Source organism: Sparus aurata, chromosome 4, assembly GCF_900880675.1.
Source record: "Sparus aurata chromosome 4, fSpaAur1.1, whole genome shotgun sequence".
Lineage (NCBI taxonomy): Eukaryota > Metazoa > Chordata > Actinopteri > Spariformes > Sparidae > Sparus > Sparus aurata.
The window spans coordinates 13339045-13357646 of NC_044190.1; the positions used below are offsets into that span (position 1 = coordinate 13339045).

At 41.4% G+C, this 18602-nt stretch overlaps 1 protein-coding gene across 13 annotated transcripts in view; it reads right to left on the bottom strand.

Moving 5' to 3' along the window:
• Positions 1 to 419: 419 nt before the first annotated feature.
• The window catches only part of znf536 (zinc finger protein 536), a 243317-nt gene continuing 225134 nt past the window's right edge, over positions 420 to 18602 (bottom strand). For all 13 annotated transcript variants that reach the window (XM_030413878.1, XM_030413875.1, XM_030413868.1 and 10 more), the window contains one exon: positions 420 to 4671. In XM_030413878.1, coding sequence (XP_030269738.1) covers positions 4394 to 4671 — 278 coding nt within the window. In that variant the 3' untranslated portion in view covers positions 420 to 4393. The remainder of the gene's footprint in view (positions 4672 to 18602) is intronic.

The following is an 18602-nucleotide window of genomic DNA, read 5'->3' on the forward strand; positions in this document are numbered from 1 at the left end:
CCATGCAGTTCACTTTCCTCATTCTGGGAGTTGGCAGGCTCAGGGAGGACCAGTTTATATTTGTAGAGACCAGAGAAAACGTGTCTTTCACAATATGGGACCTCTAACTCAAAGTATTTATCCTTTGAAGAAGCCGCTAGTATGATTGTGGACTTGTTTTGAGTCCACTCAGCACCACCTTACCCCTCTTTTTCTCGATCACATGGGTTGCTTATAAACTCGTCTGTTGGGAATTGCCACTTCACATTTCAGTACTTGTGCCAGCAGTCTTTACACAGTCAGGATGCTTAATCTTCTTCAGAGTGATTGACCTGAAGGGTTTGAATGGATCCAGATACAAAGGCAGTGTTTGTCAGAGGTTTTATTGCAGAAAAAGTCAGTGGTTCAAGTACACCAGAATGTCTAGACTTCAATCCAAGTTTGATCCACCTCTTTAATGAAAGATTTTGTCTTCTGTCAAACAGATGCAGTAATAAATAATGATCAAGGATATCTATCTTTTAAATACAAAGTTATCTACTGGTAATATAAGCTTATAGTTTGCAACAAAACCCCTCTCCTCACTTCTCCTCCCGTAGGCTATAGAAATCACTGAGGAATGTGGGCAGTATTTGGACTAGGAATGCTTTCTACAGAATCCATTGCAGACTGAATTAAATGGGCATGGTTTAAGTTTTTTTCTCTATTTTTTTCATCTAGCACCAGTGATCATAATTGAGTAAACTGCATGTGCTACTGCAATAAGGAGCTTGATGGAGATCAAACACAGCATGAGGACAATGGCATGGATTATTTTGGGATTACAGCAGAGGGGAAAATAGTGTATCATTCTCAGGGATGGACAAAGAGTACAAATCACAGAGGAATCACAACAAATGCCATTCTCCTGTGTCGAAACAAAAAAATGATTGCCTCATTCGAACAAAATGATGAAACACTGCTGATTGACATGCTTTAGCTAAAGAAGACCAGGTATGGGTGCCAAAAATAGAACTTTTTAAAAACTTTTTTCTTTAACCTATTGATATTTCACAAATATATGTAAACGTTAACACAAGCACAAATGTGTAGACACATTCAGACAAGCAAGCTACAGCCATCATGAATACAGTAGTGCACTGAAACCTAAAGCTTATACTACATTAAGTTATCTGCATCTCATAGCATTAAGATCAGTGGGTGAAGACCCTACACACTCAGTTATAAGGCAGTAAGAACAACTGTCCTGTCGGCTACCGAATTAAGAAAGAAAGCTGGAAGAAATAATTAATAATAAATACAGTATTTCATGTACAGCAAGTTTTCTGTCAGGCCAAACAAAATTAATAATGTAGCAACACAATTTAAACCACATTTACAGAAGTCTTCTTTTCTTTTTTTCCCTCTTTACTTCCGCTTACCTTCTTTCTTTCTGCTTTTCCCTCAATTTCTCCATACATGAAGGTGGGATTGTATTTCTCAGCCTGTTGTTGTTGGTGTGTGTGTGTGTCTGTGTGTGTTTGTGTGGTTGTGTGCATGTACATGAGATTTTTGTCAGACGATAAACTCCTTTAGGCAGAGCTATGGCCCTTGGGTTTTAAGAGTTTAGCCCTCCCCACCATTGCATGTATGTTTGTGCGGTAAGATATTGACTTTCTTAAAGTCTAGATCATTTTTCTTTAGCAGAAAAAACATTAACAACCCCCCTGCCCTCAACCCCCTACCACTGATACCAACCAAACACAAACTGCCATACTTTCTCATTCTCCCTCGCCCAGCAGTAATCAACAGCTGCCGGCACTATGCAGTACAATCAAAGTTGATACTTTTTTTTTTGCCCTTAGAACAACTTAGGCTGATTTTACAAGATCAAAACATTCTATGTTGAATGATTTATGCTGCTTTCTTCCCCCTCAGGAATATAACACAAAAATAAAACACTACTCGCACACAGAAAGAGAATGCCTCCTTTGAAAATGAAAGAACAACATGTGTAATATTTTTTCATGAAAATGGCAGTAAAATTGAGACATGAAGCAGGTCTAAGTCAATGATTAACAGTTTTTTTTTTTTTTTTTTTTTGTGTCCCTCCCTGTGTAGCAACTTTAAAAGAGCTTATCAGAGGAGGAGAGGAATCCTGCTGAGTTGATGGCAGAGTGTCAAAGTCTTTATGTGAGGGGAACTTCTATCGGGATGTCACACATTGTTTTCATATGTACAGAATGCAGCTGGTTATATTTGAATATTATGAACAAAAGTCCCCCCACGGCTTGGTCCAGCTCCTAGCCAAAGTACTAAGCTGTCAATGAAATAATAGTTTTCAGAGGAGATGAGGCTATATAACAAGAGGAAATTCAGAAGAATCTGTAAATGTCAGACGGTGTTAGTGTCGGGAACATGGAGGAGGAAGAGGACGGCCTCTGAAAGCACAACTCAGTCGCCAGAATAATTGACAGCAATTTACGGTTTTGCGAATGTTGAAATATTAACACTTTACATTTCTTTAGAGTTAGATTTTCTCTTGTATGTTGTGACAATATTCTGTTTATGATCTGGTTAGGTTTAGGCACAAAAACCACTTGGTTAGAGTTTGGCAGAGATCATGATTTGGCCACCACAAACAAGGCTGGAAATGTCCCAAGGCTTTCCTATGCAGTACCTACGGTCATGCTTCGGTTAGATTCATGCACAAAAAAATTACTTAATTTTTCAAGGAAAGATAATACTTTGTTTTAAGAAAACTATGTTCAGTGTTGTTACTTACTTGCATAACTTACGCCTTTCTAACAAGTTAATTAACTTGCAGAACATAACTTAAAAACATCACTTTTGAATCACAAAATGGTACAAAAACCCTGGACTGTAGAGGGAACTGTGTATGACCCATCCAACCAACCTGGCTGCACCCAACTTTTCTCTCCACTACTGCAAGAAGTGATGCTGGAGGGAAAACTACAGTGTCAAACCAGGCTGCTGAATTTGATGTTCGCACCTGGAGTGAAAAGGGGCTTTACAGTCTTGACTGTTATGAAAACCTTATAAATATATATATAGTATATGTGACACGTACATATGTGCATGTATCAGTGTGTTGTAGAAAGGTAAAATGCCAACATTTGATTCCTGTGACTGGGTTAAGGGGGACAAAGTAGTGCGTCTGAGTGCACACCACTGCTGCTCAGAACATAACACCAGTGCTTTCCCAGTATGAGTGATGAGGACTGTATGTGAGTGTAGGTGTTGCAGGGTCAGTGGCAATGGTGGTGTGTGTATCTGTCATCATAAAGTGGTGCAAGCTAAAACACAATTGGTTCAAACTCCCCTTCCTCCCCTGATGTGGAGCCTGTAAGGTGACCCACAGACGTTGAATTGCCAAAACTGGAGCAAAACAAGCCTTAACACAGCTAATGGGTGCTTTAAATACGCCGATTGATTTGTGTTGTATTTTCGAGGGCATTCTAATGGATTGGGCTTGTAGTAGAGAGCGTGCGAGTGAAAGGAAAGATAGAGGAGAGAAAGAGTTGACTTTAGGGGCTCTGGCCAGCTGATGGGACTCAACTTGACCCCCTTGTGCATCGTCCAGAGTCGGGTTACCACTGTAGGACTCTGAGTGTGTGTATTGTTGAATTGATTTCCTCTGCGATGACAGCTCCAGTCAGGCTGGCACCAATTCCCCCCTCCTTCTTGTTTCCCCTCTATCCCTGACACACACACGCCACCATCGCCGCCACTGACCCTATAACACATACGCACACATGCAACGCTCATTGCTCGCATTGGGAAATTGGTAGCCACTGGTGTTGTGTTCTGGGTGGCTGTTGTGGCGCTGGTGTGTATTCAGGAGCCCCCCTCTTCCTCTTACATCTTCCCGACACTAACCGTTCTACTAAATCGTTTCCACAGATCATTGTTCTGATAACATCCTTATTTTCAGAGAGACATCTCTTTAATGATTTCAGATTGCTTCATCAGGCCTCCCTCTTGCTTTTTTAGCCTCCTTCCTTGATTTGTATCAAAAGTATGATTTCATCATCTTTCTCCTCTCCATTCTTACACATAATCTACTGTGCTCAGTTAAAACAAAAAAAAAAGATGAATCACCTCACAAAAATACAGAGATTATAAAGTGTTCTTTGTGAATGTTCACAGACTTCTAATAGCACAGAGAGAGTATGTTTACATCGTGTTTATAATGTAGGAAGTGTGGTCTATTCACAGTGCTGTCGTGAAGCACTTCTGTTCATCTCATTGTGTTGTTGATTTTTGGTCAGTGTCCTCAACTTAGGTCTGCAGGAAATGATTCTTACAGTGACCAACATTCAAGTGCATCAGGGAGTATTTTTTAGATGGTACAAATCTATGGAAACACACCTGAACTCCTGAATGTCATTAACCAGTTCAATTCATGATGGCTTCACTCCTGCTGATGGGACAAGGCATCCCCTGCAAACAGACCAAAATTACTCCCATGGCTTCCACCTGCTCCTGTCACTGGTTGATAAGATGTAACACCGATGGTGTCATCTGGATTCTTCTCCAGGACATCTGACTCGGGACGTGAGCGCTTGAAGCGCCGGTCAGGGTACTGACTATTGTCGAAGGGCATGCGGTGCACACACAGCACGTGAGTCTTCAGGTTGCCTTTCTGGGAAGCACTGTAGGGGCAGTAACTGCACTTGAATGGTCTCTGGCCTGAAAAGAGAAACAGAACAAGAGAATATCATAACCATTTTAAACTAAATTAATAGGTCTCAGGCAAGGTCTTTGAGGCAGATGAACCCACAACAAACCCTAACCTCCCAGACCGGGGCAACTGGGTCAGTAGTTTAGTCAGCTGAGCTAGCTAGCTCAGCATTTGCACCACATAGTTCAGAGGAGAAGATGAAATCTGTATCCTTGCTACATTGTAAACCCATATTGCTGCATTGCTACTTTTCTTATTTATCTACCATCATCTGTCCATCAGTAGCATGACATTTACATTTAGGGCATTTAGCAGATGCTTTTGTCCAAACATTCATGCACTGATGGCGGTGGCTGACCAGCACATCAGGAGCAGTTTGGGGTTCAGTATCTTGGCCAAGGACACTTCAGCATGCAGACCAGGGGAATCGAATCAGCAACCCTCTGATAACAAGATGCTGGCTCTACCCCTGAGCCACAGCCACCGCATTAGATACAAATGGAGAAACAAAACAGTATCCACCTGTTAAAAGATTGTTCCATGGTGCCATGGAACTCCACAGGGTACCTTTTTAGGTCCCAAAGGCTGATAGCAGTGTCTTGGTAAAAAAAATAAATAAATAATTATTCCATTGTGCGTATGTATCTCTATGAAATGAATAGCTTAAGATTGTCTATCCAGCAGCACCACTGTCTGTGTTCGATGATGCTTTTAAAGTGATGCAGAACTCTTGCCCCTCCACGGGCAGCCCAGTGGCAAATGCCAAGACTGAGTCGTTCTAGCTCAGTGTGTATGGAGAGGCAGCCCTCCCTGCAGACACTCTGCCTGTCTGCTTTGCATGGCCCAGAGACACACCTGTGAACCGAGGGGGTCAGTTTGTTTAACCGGGAAAAATACAGCTGGCAGTAAGCTAAACCCCGCCAACAGTACAGACACACCAGCACACATGTATAAATGCTCACTGCGGAATAGGCCACTTGTGTATGGCAAATGCAAGGAAGTTGGACCTCCAACAAATACAATATTTGTATGAAGAAGGTGACAGCCAGAGATTATAATATTTCAAATACTTCAAATAGCTCGAAAAGCAGCTAAGAGTATTTTACAACAAACATGTTACATTGCAGTGAGTGCTTCACATAAAAGTAGACCTATGAATCAACTGAATTACACTTTAAGTGTTCTACAGCAGTGAAGCCACCTTGTGGTGAAAAACGGTATAGCAGTGATTGGGAGCTCTCTTAAAACCTTACACTGTGATTTGTTATCAGCTGGTGGTAATACCATATACATAAAATCTGGGGTATCTTTAACAGTATAAAAATTGAATACCACCCAAACCTAATGTATAATGATGACTGGATACAGTGTCAGAGATGGAGTTCTATGAAAGCTCCTTTCCGTAATTGTTGGGACCTAAGCTGGTCCTCTTCATATCCGATTGAAGCCTTGTGCTCCGTCTTCTCCCCGACTTTTCCACCCTGTAGAGTACTTTGCCCCTTCCTTTCCACTACCAGCTGCCCTACATTATAGTCTTCAACCTCTCCAGATCAAATTTGACAAGTCTGACAGGTATAAAAGTGCGTGGATCTTCAGCATTGTGGGGCGAAAAAGCGTGCATACTACACACTTCCACCGGCCAAGCGGCTTACTCCTTGTTCAGGGCCCGGTTAACTTGAAAGGGAATAAAATTATTTCATTGTGTGGCTCTTCTAGCCTTTTCCAAATGTTACCGAAATTCTGAGTGTGAAATGAGTCATTTTGTGGGGGCTGTGACGCTCAAAATAATGCATCCAACATTTAACAGCTTCCTGTTTCACAATGTAAGCTTATGGGAAAACTTATTTTTGGGCCAGTGTCCAACATCTGACGTTTGGCCACCAGTTCAATTTGGTTCCAAAGCCTGGAGCTCTTCTGGGGCGCTCAGCAGGAAGGGACAGGGGTGTGATTTTTTGATGATGTGTTATGTGAATGACCCACCACTGCTTTAAAAAGCAGCTAGCAGCATTTAGCCACTCACTCAAAGGAGAAGAACGCTAACAGAAAATGTCTGCCAAATGGGTAGGCAACGTTGTGAAAAGGCACCTTAAAGGAGTCATCACCTGGTTTTTTACATATCCAGTCCCTCTTGGATCGCTTTGGATCAATTCTTAAAAGTTATTATAAAAAAAAAAATAAAAAAAAAAATCAAACATAGAGCTTGTTCTGACACTTTTTCATACCGCGACTTTCTCACGCGAGATTATGCGCGAGGTTTTGACCGGTCCGGATGTGCATTGTATTAATATGTAATGAGGCGCGCGTTGATTGGCCGCAGGAAGGACAGAGCGGGAATGGGGGGCGAGCCTGCATGCACACAGACTCAAAAACATAAACAGCCCCCTGTCATGGCGCACACACTAAATAATGAACCTTACGGAATTCAGGCATTTATGTACGAGCCGGAGTCGGAAACCGAACGGGAGAGTGAAGAGGCAGAGACGGTGAAGAGACACGTTTACAGCAGGATGTCTCTGAATGGTAAATTCTTTTATTTTCCTTCTTACTTTTCACACTCGTGTTTTACATGTAAGACCTGAGTTTTAATGCTGGCGGTCACGATGTATGGTGTGAAAATGACAGAGAAATAAGCAGATCTCGTGCTTTAGGAACGCGCACTATTGTGCGCTATTCCTGTTCGGAAAAAGAGCCAAAGCAAAAAAAATAAGCCACTTTCAAACTCCAGCTTTTCAGGCAAGTTTCAACAGAGGTCCAACACCAATATGCATGATTTAACGAGAGAAATTGCGATTTTCGGGTGATGACTCCTTTAAGCAAACAAAACACCTAAACACTCAGGGGCCTTCCACACGGACGAACACAATCTTTTTTTCCTCCGTCTTCCTCGGCATCGTTTCAAGAATATTTGCGTCCATACGGATCCACTGACAATGACCGAAAACACTTTAGTTCATATTCCAGGCCTATAGGTGGCGCTTGACATTCACCAAAAATGGAGAAGAAGAGACGGAGCATGCGCATAAAGCTTGCGCGCTGTAAACAAACAGACAGTAGACGGAGATACCGAACACAACAAGAAGAAAATGAAAATGGCTAGTGCAAGGAAACCAGAATCGTTCATGTGGACCGTTAATGAGGTCGAACTGCTGCTGCGACTCACACTCAACTACAAGGCAAGTAAGTTGCAAGAAAGGCTCAATATCTTCTTTGGCGCGAACACGAGCATGAAGTCCGCCATTGTTGTTGTTGTTGTTATGAGACGTTGCGGGGTTCAGATGTCAAAGGCAAGAGGTTGAGGGGTGGGGCGATGGCGTCATCATTTTGGAACATAGGCGGATTCGCTGTCCACACGAAAACAGGAGGGCTGCGTTTTCGGATTTTTCCACCCTGAGACCCGCTTTCAAAGAAGTGCGTTTTCAGGCGCTGTGTTTTCAGGATCCGTGTGGACGGCCGTCAAAAACGATGCAATATATGTGCGTTTTCACAAAAGAGCGTTCTCGTCTGGACGGCCCCTCATTTCACCAGCCGTTGTCTGGAAAGCACTGCTGTTATGCATCACTATAGACTTTGATGCCCTTGTGGTATACGTCATGCCTCTTTTACCTCTGGGATGCTGCCATTCTATCTAAAATCACACACCAGGGCAGCGTTAAATCGCCATAGTTCAGGGTAAAAAAGCAAAGCAGTAGAAATGACAGGCCTTCTTTACACCAATATTGCGTTATCTCTGTTTAAAAAAGGCTCGTGAGGCCCGCCTCCCTACCTCCCCTTCATCATGTCAACAATGTACAACACTGACCAATATTCAATGAAAATATATATTGGCCTGTTACCCTAATCTGAACCTCCACCCTCACAAGTCAACTTGGCAGGCCTCAAGGCTTCTACTGGACCTTATCAAGGTGTGTTCACAACAAGAAAGATTAGCCTGAGAAATAGAGACTGGGAGAAGAGGGTAGAGTTAAGGACAAAGAGCAGAAGGAAAGTGATTTTCTCATCTGCACAAGCCCAGCAGCACAGCAGAGCCCCTTATTGAAACAAAATATATCCTGAAAACATTACCCAACATTTAATACTCGCCTCACTTTGTGCAGTCAGAGAGCTCCCACAAATTCATCTGAACTAAACTTTTGCAGCTCCCTGAGTCGATATGCATCTTTTGAAGAGTGTGCATACATCTAGTCCCCTGAACACAATAGCTGAGCGGAACGAGGCAAGGTATTTTTCTCTATCTCCCCCCCTTGCCACAGCTCCAGCACAGAATGTTCTCCCTAGATTGAATCTGATCATCACTGCAGCAAACACAATGGCCCCTAATAGCACCAGCCGTTTCTTTGAGGGATGCCGATTACACCGCCATCATAACCCACTTCACTTAGCTCACTCACTCACAGACAGACAGAGAGGACAAAACAAAATGGAGAGGGAGGGAGGAAGGACGGAGGGAGGGGCAGAATGAAGGAAGAGAGTTTGAGCCCTCTATGGTACTTTAGGTTATTAATAACAGTACATTTGCTGTTACCCTCGTTTGCTTTTTTCCCTTTTTTTTTCTTTATCTCTTATTCAATTTGAGATGCTCTAAATCAAATTAACATATGGGGTTTAAAAGAGGCGTGGGGATAGGTGCAGGGAATATCAAATAGGTAAGAGGCCAGGAATTAAAGAGGAAACAATCTATTTGAAGCACTCACTGGCATACACATGGGGTTAGAGGGAGTGAGTGCACACTCTACTTATATTGTATAAAGACAGACACATGCACACTAAAGTGTATACACACACACACACAGGCGTGATGCAAGGACGCAGCGAGGCAATGCAGGATGCACGGAGACAGCTACTTTGTGTCTGGCAATCTGACACAGGATTTGGAGCCTCTCCGGCTTTCTGATATTACATTGTTTGCTCCGGAGCCACACAAAGGGGATTGCTACAAGTTTGGAGGCTTTGGATGTTCCAGTTGTCTGAATTTCCAGATAAGCTAGTCAGCGGCACACAATGAAGGGTCTCTTTTATTCGTGTGCAGTTTAATTTCACACTCTCTTACATTACGTTAAGTCCGAGAGGCAGAATATCCCATCCCATTTTACACTTTGAGAGCGAGAGCGAGTTATGCCCCCAAACAACTCAACTCGTTTCTTCCTCTTTTTCTTTTTTTCCCCCCTCTCCCTGCTTACTTACTGTTTTTCTCCATGGACTTTGAAAATAAATACAGATCAAGCTTGGTTTTATCTCTGGGGAGATGCTTAGGTAAAAAAGAGAAAGTGTGGTTTGAAAAACGCAACTGGAAAACTTTTGCAAAGAATGTATAAGCTTGAGTTAGGGTTGAAAATTGACATTGACGCCTGCTGAGCAACTTAGAGACACACAGGCTATACTTTGTTATGGATAAAAAATTCATGAGTGGCTCTGTGTCGCTTACATTCACTCCCACATACGCACAGGCGACGATCTACATGCCCAGTTACTTCAAAATGGCCAAATTTGCCATCATTAATCCATGTCCTCTGGTCTGTGCCAGTCACCAAAGCAGCCCACATGCTGACTGTCGCCCAGCAGATCCACACCAACCGCCATTCAGTAAAATTAGCTATTTTCTACTATTCTTGTCTTTCTAGTTTTACCCATTAAATCTCCTTCACCCGTCTTCCTGTCACTGGGTTACATCGGTCTGTTTTAACTAAACTGGAGAAATGATTTCATCAGCATTGGCAGGTGTTTTAAGAGCATTAAGAGCAGCGGACTTGAGACCATCACGGCCACCGTCGTCTTTTGACAAGCCAGCCTCACCGGCCCCGGGAGGAAGACAGTCGGAATAAGAGCCACGCTAATCCAGCTTAGTTTTGGTGCTGCTCATGGCTAATGTCTAGTTGCTGGGAAAGGAAATGGATAAATAGGAGACAGGCTGACCAAACAACGTGAAATCGGAGACTGTTGTACCCACTTCTTTACAGAGACCTGTCTCTTCCACAACATCTCGGATCAAGCTGTTGCACTCGACCAGTGGACCGGGTTCCAGGCCAACAGATCACAGTACTTACAGGACAAGATGGACTGGACTCTGTGTTTACAGCATCGATGCTTGGTGTCCACACACAGTCACGGATGAACAGTGTTTTCCTGATCTCAAACTTTTGATGTGAAGGTGCCTACCATTTTCACCATCAAATTCAAAAGATGCAGAATGTGCTTTTGTGTATTTTTATATAAATACCTGTATCTATGTATGCCCTGTAATTTGTGTAGCATGAAGGAGTTTATGAACTTCATTGAACTTTATTTCAATGAACAGAATAATTTCTCAATAGCAGGTGGGGACACCAAAGCTGCCGCCAAAAGTAATGTTATACTAAATGGATAAAGAGGAAGTGCTGATTACTAGGCATGGGCCTACTATTAACCCATACTGTATAATGAGTGATTCATAACTTCAGGTTTGTATCAGCATGTTAAAAGATGCAGCTGGTAGGTGTATTTTGGTTATGTTGATTCAAGATTCAACCATGAGAAGAAGACATATAAGAAGACAAAAAATGCAGTCATAACTGCAAATATGTTTTGTTCTGAGGTAGAAGTTATTAAAAATGTCAGACACATCTTTCAGCCCAGTCGCCAGGATAACATTTTAGCAGTTACATTTCTGCACATGTAATAGGCTACCTATTTTAATGACATTCCCACAAAACCTTTAATCATCTCATATTCACATTACATGTTATTTGACTGACTTTCCTGTCAGGAGGTGGAGGTGACGATGGACCCCCTCCACTCTTGTACCTTGTACCTTAATTATCTTCTGAACGGTCCCATACTGAGGTTCTCTCCTGGCAACAGGATTCCATAGACTATTTCAAATTAATTTCATTCCTAATTTCCCCATATTCCCAAGCTTTTCTTTATTTTGCTCCACTTATATGTTGTTTACTAGTGTCACCGACACAGTCTTTGTATTGCACTTTTGCTTTGCTTCATTCGAGCAAGCACTTTGTTAAGCGCACAGACACTTTGGTTCAGTTTCTTTGCCGAAAGCCTTTAAGACTGAAAGGAATGAAAAGATATACATAGATAGAGAAATAAAGAGTGAAAGAAAGAGAAGGAGAGAAAGAGAGAGAAAGAGACAGAAAGAGAGAGAGAGAAAAACAGTGGTCTTGTTTTCATTAGTGTGGCATTATCTAAGCCTGTTAATTAACCCCCTAAGGCCCTCTGCATGAAGATCAGAGGAAAAGTGAGAGAGGAAGTGAAGAGGAGGGCAGGAGGAGACGATTCAGTGGGTGGAGGGTTGTGTGTGTGTGTGTGTGTGTGTGTGTGTGTGTGTGTGTGTGTGCACATGTGGCTGTATCGCACCACTGCCACAAACCTGCCCAAGTTTCACCTGCCAAACATTCACACCCCCACTCTACTCCTCATCACCCCCCTTGCTCACTGTAATTATTTAATCTTTACCCATAAACACACACAGTGAGTATGTGTCCACTTCAAAAGTCTGACAATTATTTCAGAAACATGAAGATTTCAAAAGAAATTCAATATTAAAATGTTTTATATTCATTTTATTCTTTCCCATGCATTCAGATATGTTGATCAGTTGCAATTCGGGCTGAGAAGCTTGAGTTTTCAGGGGTAGGGTGGTGGTGATGGGGTCTTTATTTGATATGAAGTGACAGTGTGGAGTGACAGGAAGGACAAGAGAGAGGGGGCTTATTGCAAACTGTCTTATATTGAACGTGTGGCCATATGTGGAAAGTACAGCAGAGCTCTTGGAGAAGTGTTGTCTCGCCTGCGCCTTGTGAGGAGAGCTATCTTAAGACGGCAACAGATGGCAGTGCTGGCATCAAATGGCATTTAAGGACGGAAGCTTTTGGTTGGATGCCAACACGCTGTTCCTAGTCTTTATGTGCCTCTGTATATGTGTGAGGCAGTGTGTTTCCCTGTGCATATGTGCACATTAATACGCACTTTAATGTGTTTCAACACATGCATTCATGCTTCCGCAGTATGGGTCTGGGTAAAAGTTTGTGAATATCTACACAGTCTGTGTGTGTCGTGTGTACAAAACACATGAGAGAGATTCGGAGAGAAAAATCTAGGGAAACATGAGGGTGTCTATTTGGAATTCATGATGCATGGCGACATTTGACAGGTCTACAGAAAAACACAGATATGCATTTATGTGTCCATAATGCATATTATACAGTAAGATACAAGGTTAAAAATACTTGGTAAACCGAGTAGAGTCTTAAAAAAAGTAAGTTAGTAAGTTCTTGACAATTTAAAAAAGCTGTTGGTGTGAAAGGACAGAGAAAATATAAGATAGACGGAGATACACACAGACAGAGAGTTTGTAGGCAGAGAGACAGAGACACACAGAAGGTGTGAGCAATTAAATGTGCTAAACCATCTGTCCAATAACCTGCATGCATGCTGCGGCTCCCAGATTACTCAGCAAACTGCAGCAACACCCTCACACACAAACACACACAGGCGGGCACACGCACACACACACACACACACACACACGCGCGCGCGCGCGGGCGCACACGCACACATGCACACACACAGACAATGTCAATGCACCGACCAAGAAAAATAGTTTTCAGAGGAGGTATCATACTTGTACTGTTTTTTGAATACATATCTGTTTATTTCAAACAAATATCTGTGTTTAGCTTTTTATTTACTGTGAGCACACCTTAAGCCATTAATGTTATAAATACATGATTGCACTACTACATTTCCTGTATTAAATGGTTTTCTGCTGTGGTTTAAATTACTCATATGCATATACTTGACATTAGTTACTCGCAAAAAAAAATGCAAAATATCGTCTTTAACCATTAACCTAAATTCATTAAATAACAAAACCCAACCATGACTAAAATGTAAACACAGTTGATTAAAAACTATGTGATTAAAAAATATTAGTCAGAAATGTTTTGGGTCAAACTGCATGCTGTTGCTTTCAAAAGTAGATACAGTGTATCAATGGTGGGAGGCACAGATGGATGTTAAGTTGAACTGAAGGGACTGAACTCAATAGAAAATAAAACAACTGTTGACAGAGAACTGACCACAATAGCTTATACTGCCATGGTGTATCATTTTAAACTCGATGGGCATGCAATGTGGTGAGGTTCAGATCAAAATAAAGTAATCTGATTATTTTATTGGGGGGGGGGAAAGAAGAGAGAAAAAGAAAAATGCTGAAAGGCATTTATGTAATTACATGCTGAGCTTGTCAATTCCTGTTTACTGTCAATTTGCACAGGTCACCAGACTTCATTATCTGATCACGAGGTACAAATAACATGAATGGCAACAATGCATCAGTCCAGCTTTTATCTTCCATGACAAATGTGGAGAAAATGAAATGTTATTAAGGATTAGCTGAATGCCTGAATAATAAACTATATACAGCTCTTTGTTTTTACCCTGTAGCTACATTTTTGGCAAATCCGCAACGTGGAAAGTCATCATGGCTACTAGCAGCTGCTTTTTGAACTGTAAAGACCATCAGTATTATTATATCATATATGATACTAAAGAAACACTCTGAATCTGAATCTGAGTCTGAACTATCGTCAAAAATAAAATACAAATCGGAATGTTTTAAACTTTTTCAGTACGCTACTCATTTTCTGCACTGTCTGTATGCAGGTAACAGTGAGTGGAAAGTATTTCACCAGTGTACAAGACCAGCAAGTCGCCTGGCCTACTGTATGTTGAGAAAGGAGAGAGAGAGAGAGAGAGAGAGAGAGAGAGAGTGTGTGTGTGTGTGTGTCAGAGGTAGAGAGAGAGAGACGGTGAGTGTGAGGTTTACAGAAATGTGACAGAGGTGAATGGAACAGCGCAGTGTCTGTACAGTTTAGGTTACTTGTCGATGAAAAAGGCTATCAAGACTCGAGACCCAATCAAAGTCCTGTCCTGTTTCCCACCCGCTGATTAAAGTGAAGGAGGTTAGCCACCGAGTTCAACTCAGGCTCACAAGGTGGACTGACCCTTAATGTGGACAAGCTTTTCTCACGTGAATATCAACCCCCTTTTCTAACACCTCCAGACCCACTTGGCTGCCGGGCCTAACCACTTTTCTGGCAGAAACCCTATACATTATTTTGAAAGGTCTGATCTGAGGAGAAAAAAAAACAAATGTTTTAAAAAACAGCGTGATATTTAACGTTTACCACAGTCTTTCTGTTGTTCTCTGCTAGTAGCCAACAAATGAAAAGTCTTACCCCATTGTTTTTCTAATAGCCTAAAATCTAAAACTGTACGCTGTCAATGCTGTGTCCATTTTATTCCAGTTATATTGAAAATGGTATCTGACATGAATGTTTCTGAAGGTATTGTATCGAAGTTAGAAATCCCAGTATTGTGACAACACTAAATCTGATGACTGTGAGCCAAGATGTGAAGTTATAAGGTTTGCCTTTGGTGGGCTGTGGCAAAATTGTGTTAGCAGGGTATTGGTTGACTGTCCGTGTTGAACGAAAAAAAAAAAAAAAGAAAAAAGTATTACCTGAAAAATGTGGTTGCAGTTTGTGTCTGCAGAGCACATTTTCTGTTTGTGTTTGAACAATATGTGTCCGTGTTTATGTTTAGGAATCCCAATTAGAATCACATAGACATGCCTCTAGTCTTTCTGGGGTCCCAATCATACAAATAGAATAGAGTCATGCAGTAAGAAAGTACAAACTATTTAAAACTGAAGAAAAAAACAAAAAAGAAATCTGCAGACATACAAAAGCAGAAAAATTAGGGTAAGATGACAGTACAGGAGAAGCAGTCCAATTATTTTGATACTGCGTTGAATGTATTTATATTAGTGTACAACCCTAACCAGTCGAACGCATTGTCAAGGTTAAAGTAGTAAAGTATGAGAGCTGTAGCCTGCTTGTTTTCTATGTTAGAGCCTTGTGATAAATGTGGCCTGCATGAATGTGTGGCTTTGTGTCCATTACTTTTTTTTGTAATATATATTTTTTTCTAAAACTCCCCCCACACCCCAAGCCCCCTCCAAAAATAAATACATTTACATTACTTCAAACAGCCTGAGGGGAATTTATCCTTCTCTAGATTCCCTCTGATGAATTAAGAGCATTTCCCTCAACGAGCCGCCGTGTTGATAGAAAATTGGCCTGAAGTTTGGGGAATAGTGATTTGGTCTGTTTCCTAGCTTAACTAGAGAAAACCAACACGCAAATAACACCAGGGGAGGCACTTAAGGAGAGAAGAGGAACAGCGGGGGGAGGAGGGGTGTAGGGGAAGGAGCTCTTTCAGCATCAAAGCTAGCTAAAACGTCCCCACCAGGGACTAGGTCCCATGTTAAATACTGAACTAGATTATTAATTGCTCTACCAGTAGGACCTGTTAATAAGAACCCAAAATAGCAGCTCCTTCCGCTCTGTCTTCTTCTCTTGTTCTATTTCCACTTTTCTATGCCTTTTTTCTGCTGTGCTTTTTTTGTGCTTGTGCTTAAAGTTTCTCCACACTCTCATCCATTCACTCATCCGTTCGCTCACTCACTCGCTCACTGACTCTCTCATCGGTTCCAACAAACTCTTTCACTCATCACTCTTATTTCAGCCGATCACTCCCTCACTCATGCATTGCTTCATTCCCTCGGGCACTGACTCACTCGTTTTTTTTTTTTTCTTTCCTTCACTTATTCACTTGTGTTTTTCTTACATTTCACGTGTTCACTCAGAGGGGTTCCCAGTGTGAATGTGCATGTGTGTTTGTGCGTGTGTGTGCAGACTGAATGCCCAACCTTGCCTTATTTTTCCTCAGTCAGAGTCCCTGCTGAACTGAGGGAGGCACAATCTGCTGCTGACCTGTCACCGTTCACAGATAATGGATGCCCAACTGTATGTGAGTCATGTGTGTGTGTGTGTGTGTGTGTGTGTGTGCGTGTGTGAGCGCGTGTGTGTGTAGGTTGTCATCCATGTCTCTCAGCAATAAAGAGAAAAAAAAAAGAAAAGAAAATGGAGGGCAGTGGGGGTTGATAGATATGCCGGCCACCTGCTTCTCACTCACATTCTGACACAAAGAGCATCGGCTGCTCTGCTGCATTAATCATCATGAACTTCCTTTGACCTCGACACACAGCGACAACAGCTTAAACTTCGGGAAACAGTCTGAAAACAGGGACCCAGGAGGATGCTTATTTCATATTTAGCATTAAGAAACAGGACTGTTTACGCTAAAGTGAGTACATCTGTAGAAAATTATGTTGAATAAATCAAATCATTACTAGTCAAGAGGTCAAAGCAACATAGTGACTATGATGTCTGAACAGCAGGGAGAACTGGGTGGTGAAACAATCGTTTTTGGCTTCACTACTTGGCGCAAAGCACTGACGCCACCCGGCTCTGTGAGCGATAGCCAGGACTGCAGTGGTTAATAAGGGGAAGTTTAACTCAGCTCATTGTTGTCCGAAATAAACATGAGCTATTGCATCATTATGGTGCATGATTCAAACGTACAAGAATAAAAAGCGACAAAAGTTAAAAGATATTTTTTGCCAACATTTAAACTTAACATCACAGATAATTAGTGGCCTATAACAACTTTACATTTACTTGTTTGCTTTAAAAAAATGATAGAATGTATTATGACATGAGAGATGAGAGAGTGGGATTTGGATTTGCGTTAAAGAATACCTAAATACCAGGACTTTTCAACAAAGCTTAAAATGACAAAGAAGCACCTCAGCTACCTGACAACTCGTTTGCGACCACAGGGCCTCAAGAAGCATGTGCCCCTGTACAAAAGTAAGAAAATAAAAGCATCAGGAGAGGCTGGGCCTTTAAAGACCGAGGGTGCTATTCTTTTAAAATGGTCTTCAAGGATGTAATTAAGAATTTTGCTCTCATGAAAATTTCAGTGTCACTGTTTAATTTTAATATTTGTTATTTTGGAATGAATATGCTGAGCTTGTGATACATGCTGTATACATGAAGTGAATTCATGTACAGTGTGGCGGCTGTGGTGAGGCTTGACATGCAGAGGCCAGTCTGTTTGTTGTGTTTGTCATTTTGGGGCGCAAAGTGGCATATGACAGGGCTAAATCCCTCCGACCTCAACCAGGCAAATTCTGCAAACAGTAATCTAATAAGATGAAAGTGTACAATGACAGAAGCATGCAGTATAACAAATACTTATTTTTTAGACCTATTTGAAGTAGCTTTAGTTAAACATAGGTTTGAACGGAAGACCTTGGCCTGTAATTAGATATTTCTCCATTTTTGCATTGCCACTTAATTTTCGTAAATGTTGTGAATACTCCCTAATGCTTCACTACATGGAGGGTTTGTCTGTGATTGATCTCCACCTGGCTCGTGTGGGTGGTGGATTTTAAAAAGTGGGTAAGCAGCAATTTACCTGCTTGCAGTAAACACCTGCCTACAGGAGAAACCACATATACTGTCAATGCAGGACCTAAAGTAATAAACCTCTTCACAAATAAGGTTAACGTTACCTCGTGGACAGCACATTTAAAATGTATTCGTTGATTGTTTGTTTTAAGGAACAGCGAGATAGGCACACATTTGAAATATCTCTATCTATTTTTTTTGTATATAATCTTAAGTATAAGTTAATTATGAGAAGCTGTGTAAAAAGGCAGAATAAGCAAAAAATGTCAGTATCATTTAACTCCTTGTACTCTTTTCGTATAAATGTTGAACCGTGCTTTGCAAAATGATATAACTTCATTGGTGAGTGGTGACAACTGCGGTATTGTAATGATATATATATATATATATATATATATATATATATATATATATATATATATATATATATATATATATATATATATATAAAAATACAATACCGCAATTGTTTGTTTGTGGCAGGTGTGAGACAATCTTCAGCTGAAGAAGAGCACGCAGACTGAAGTGGTGTGTGTGTGTGTGTGTGTGTGTGTGTGTGTGTGTGTGTT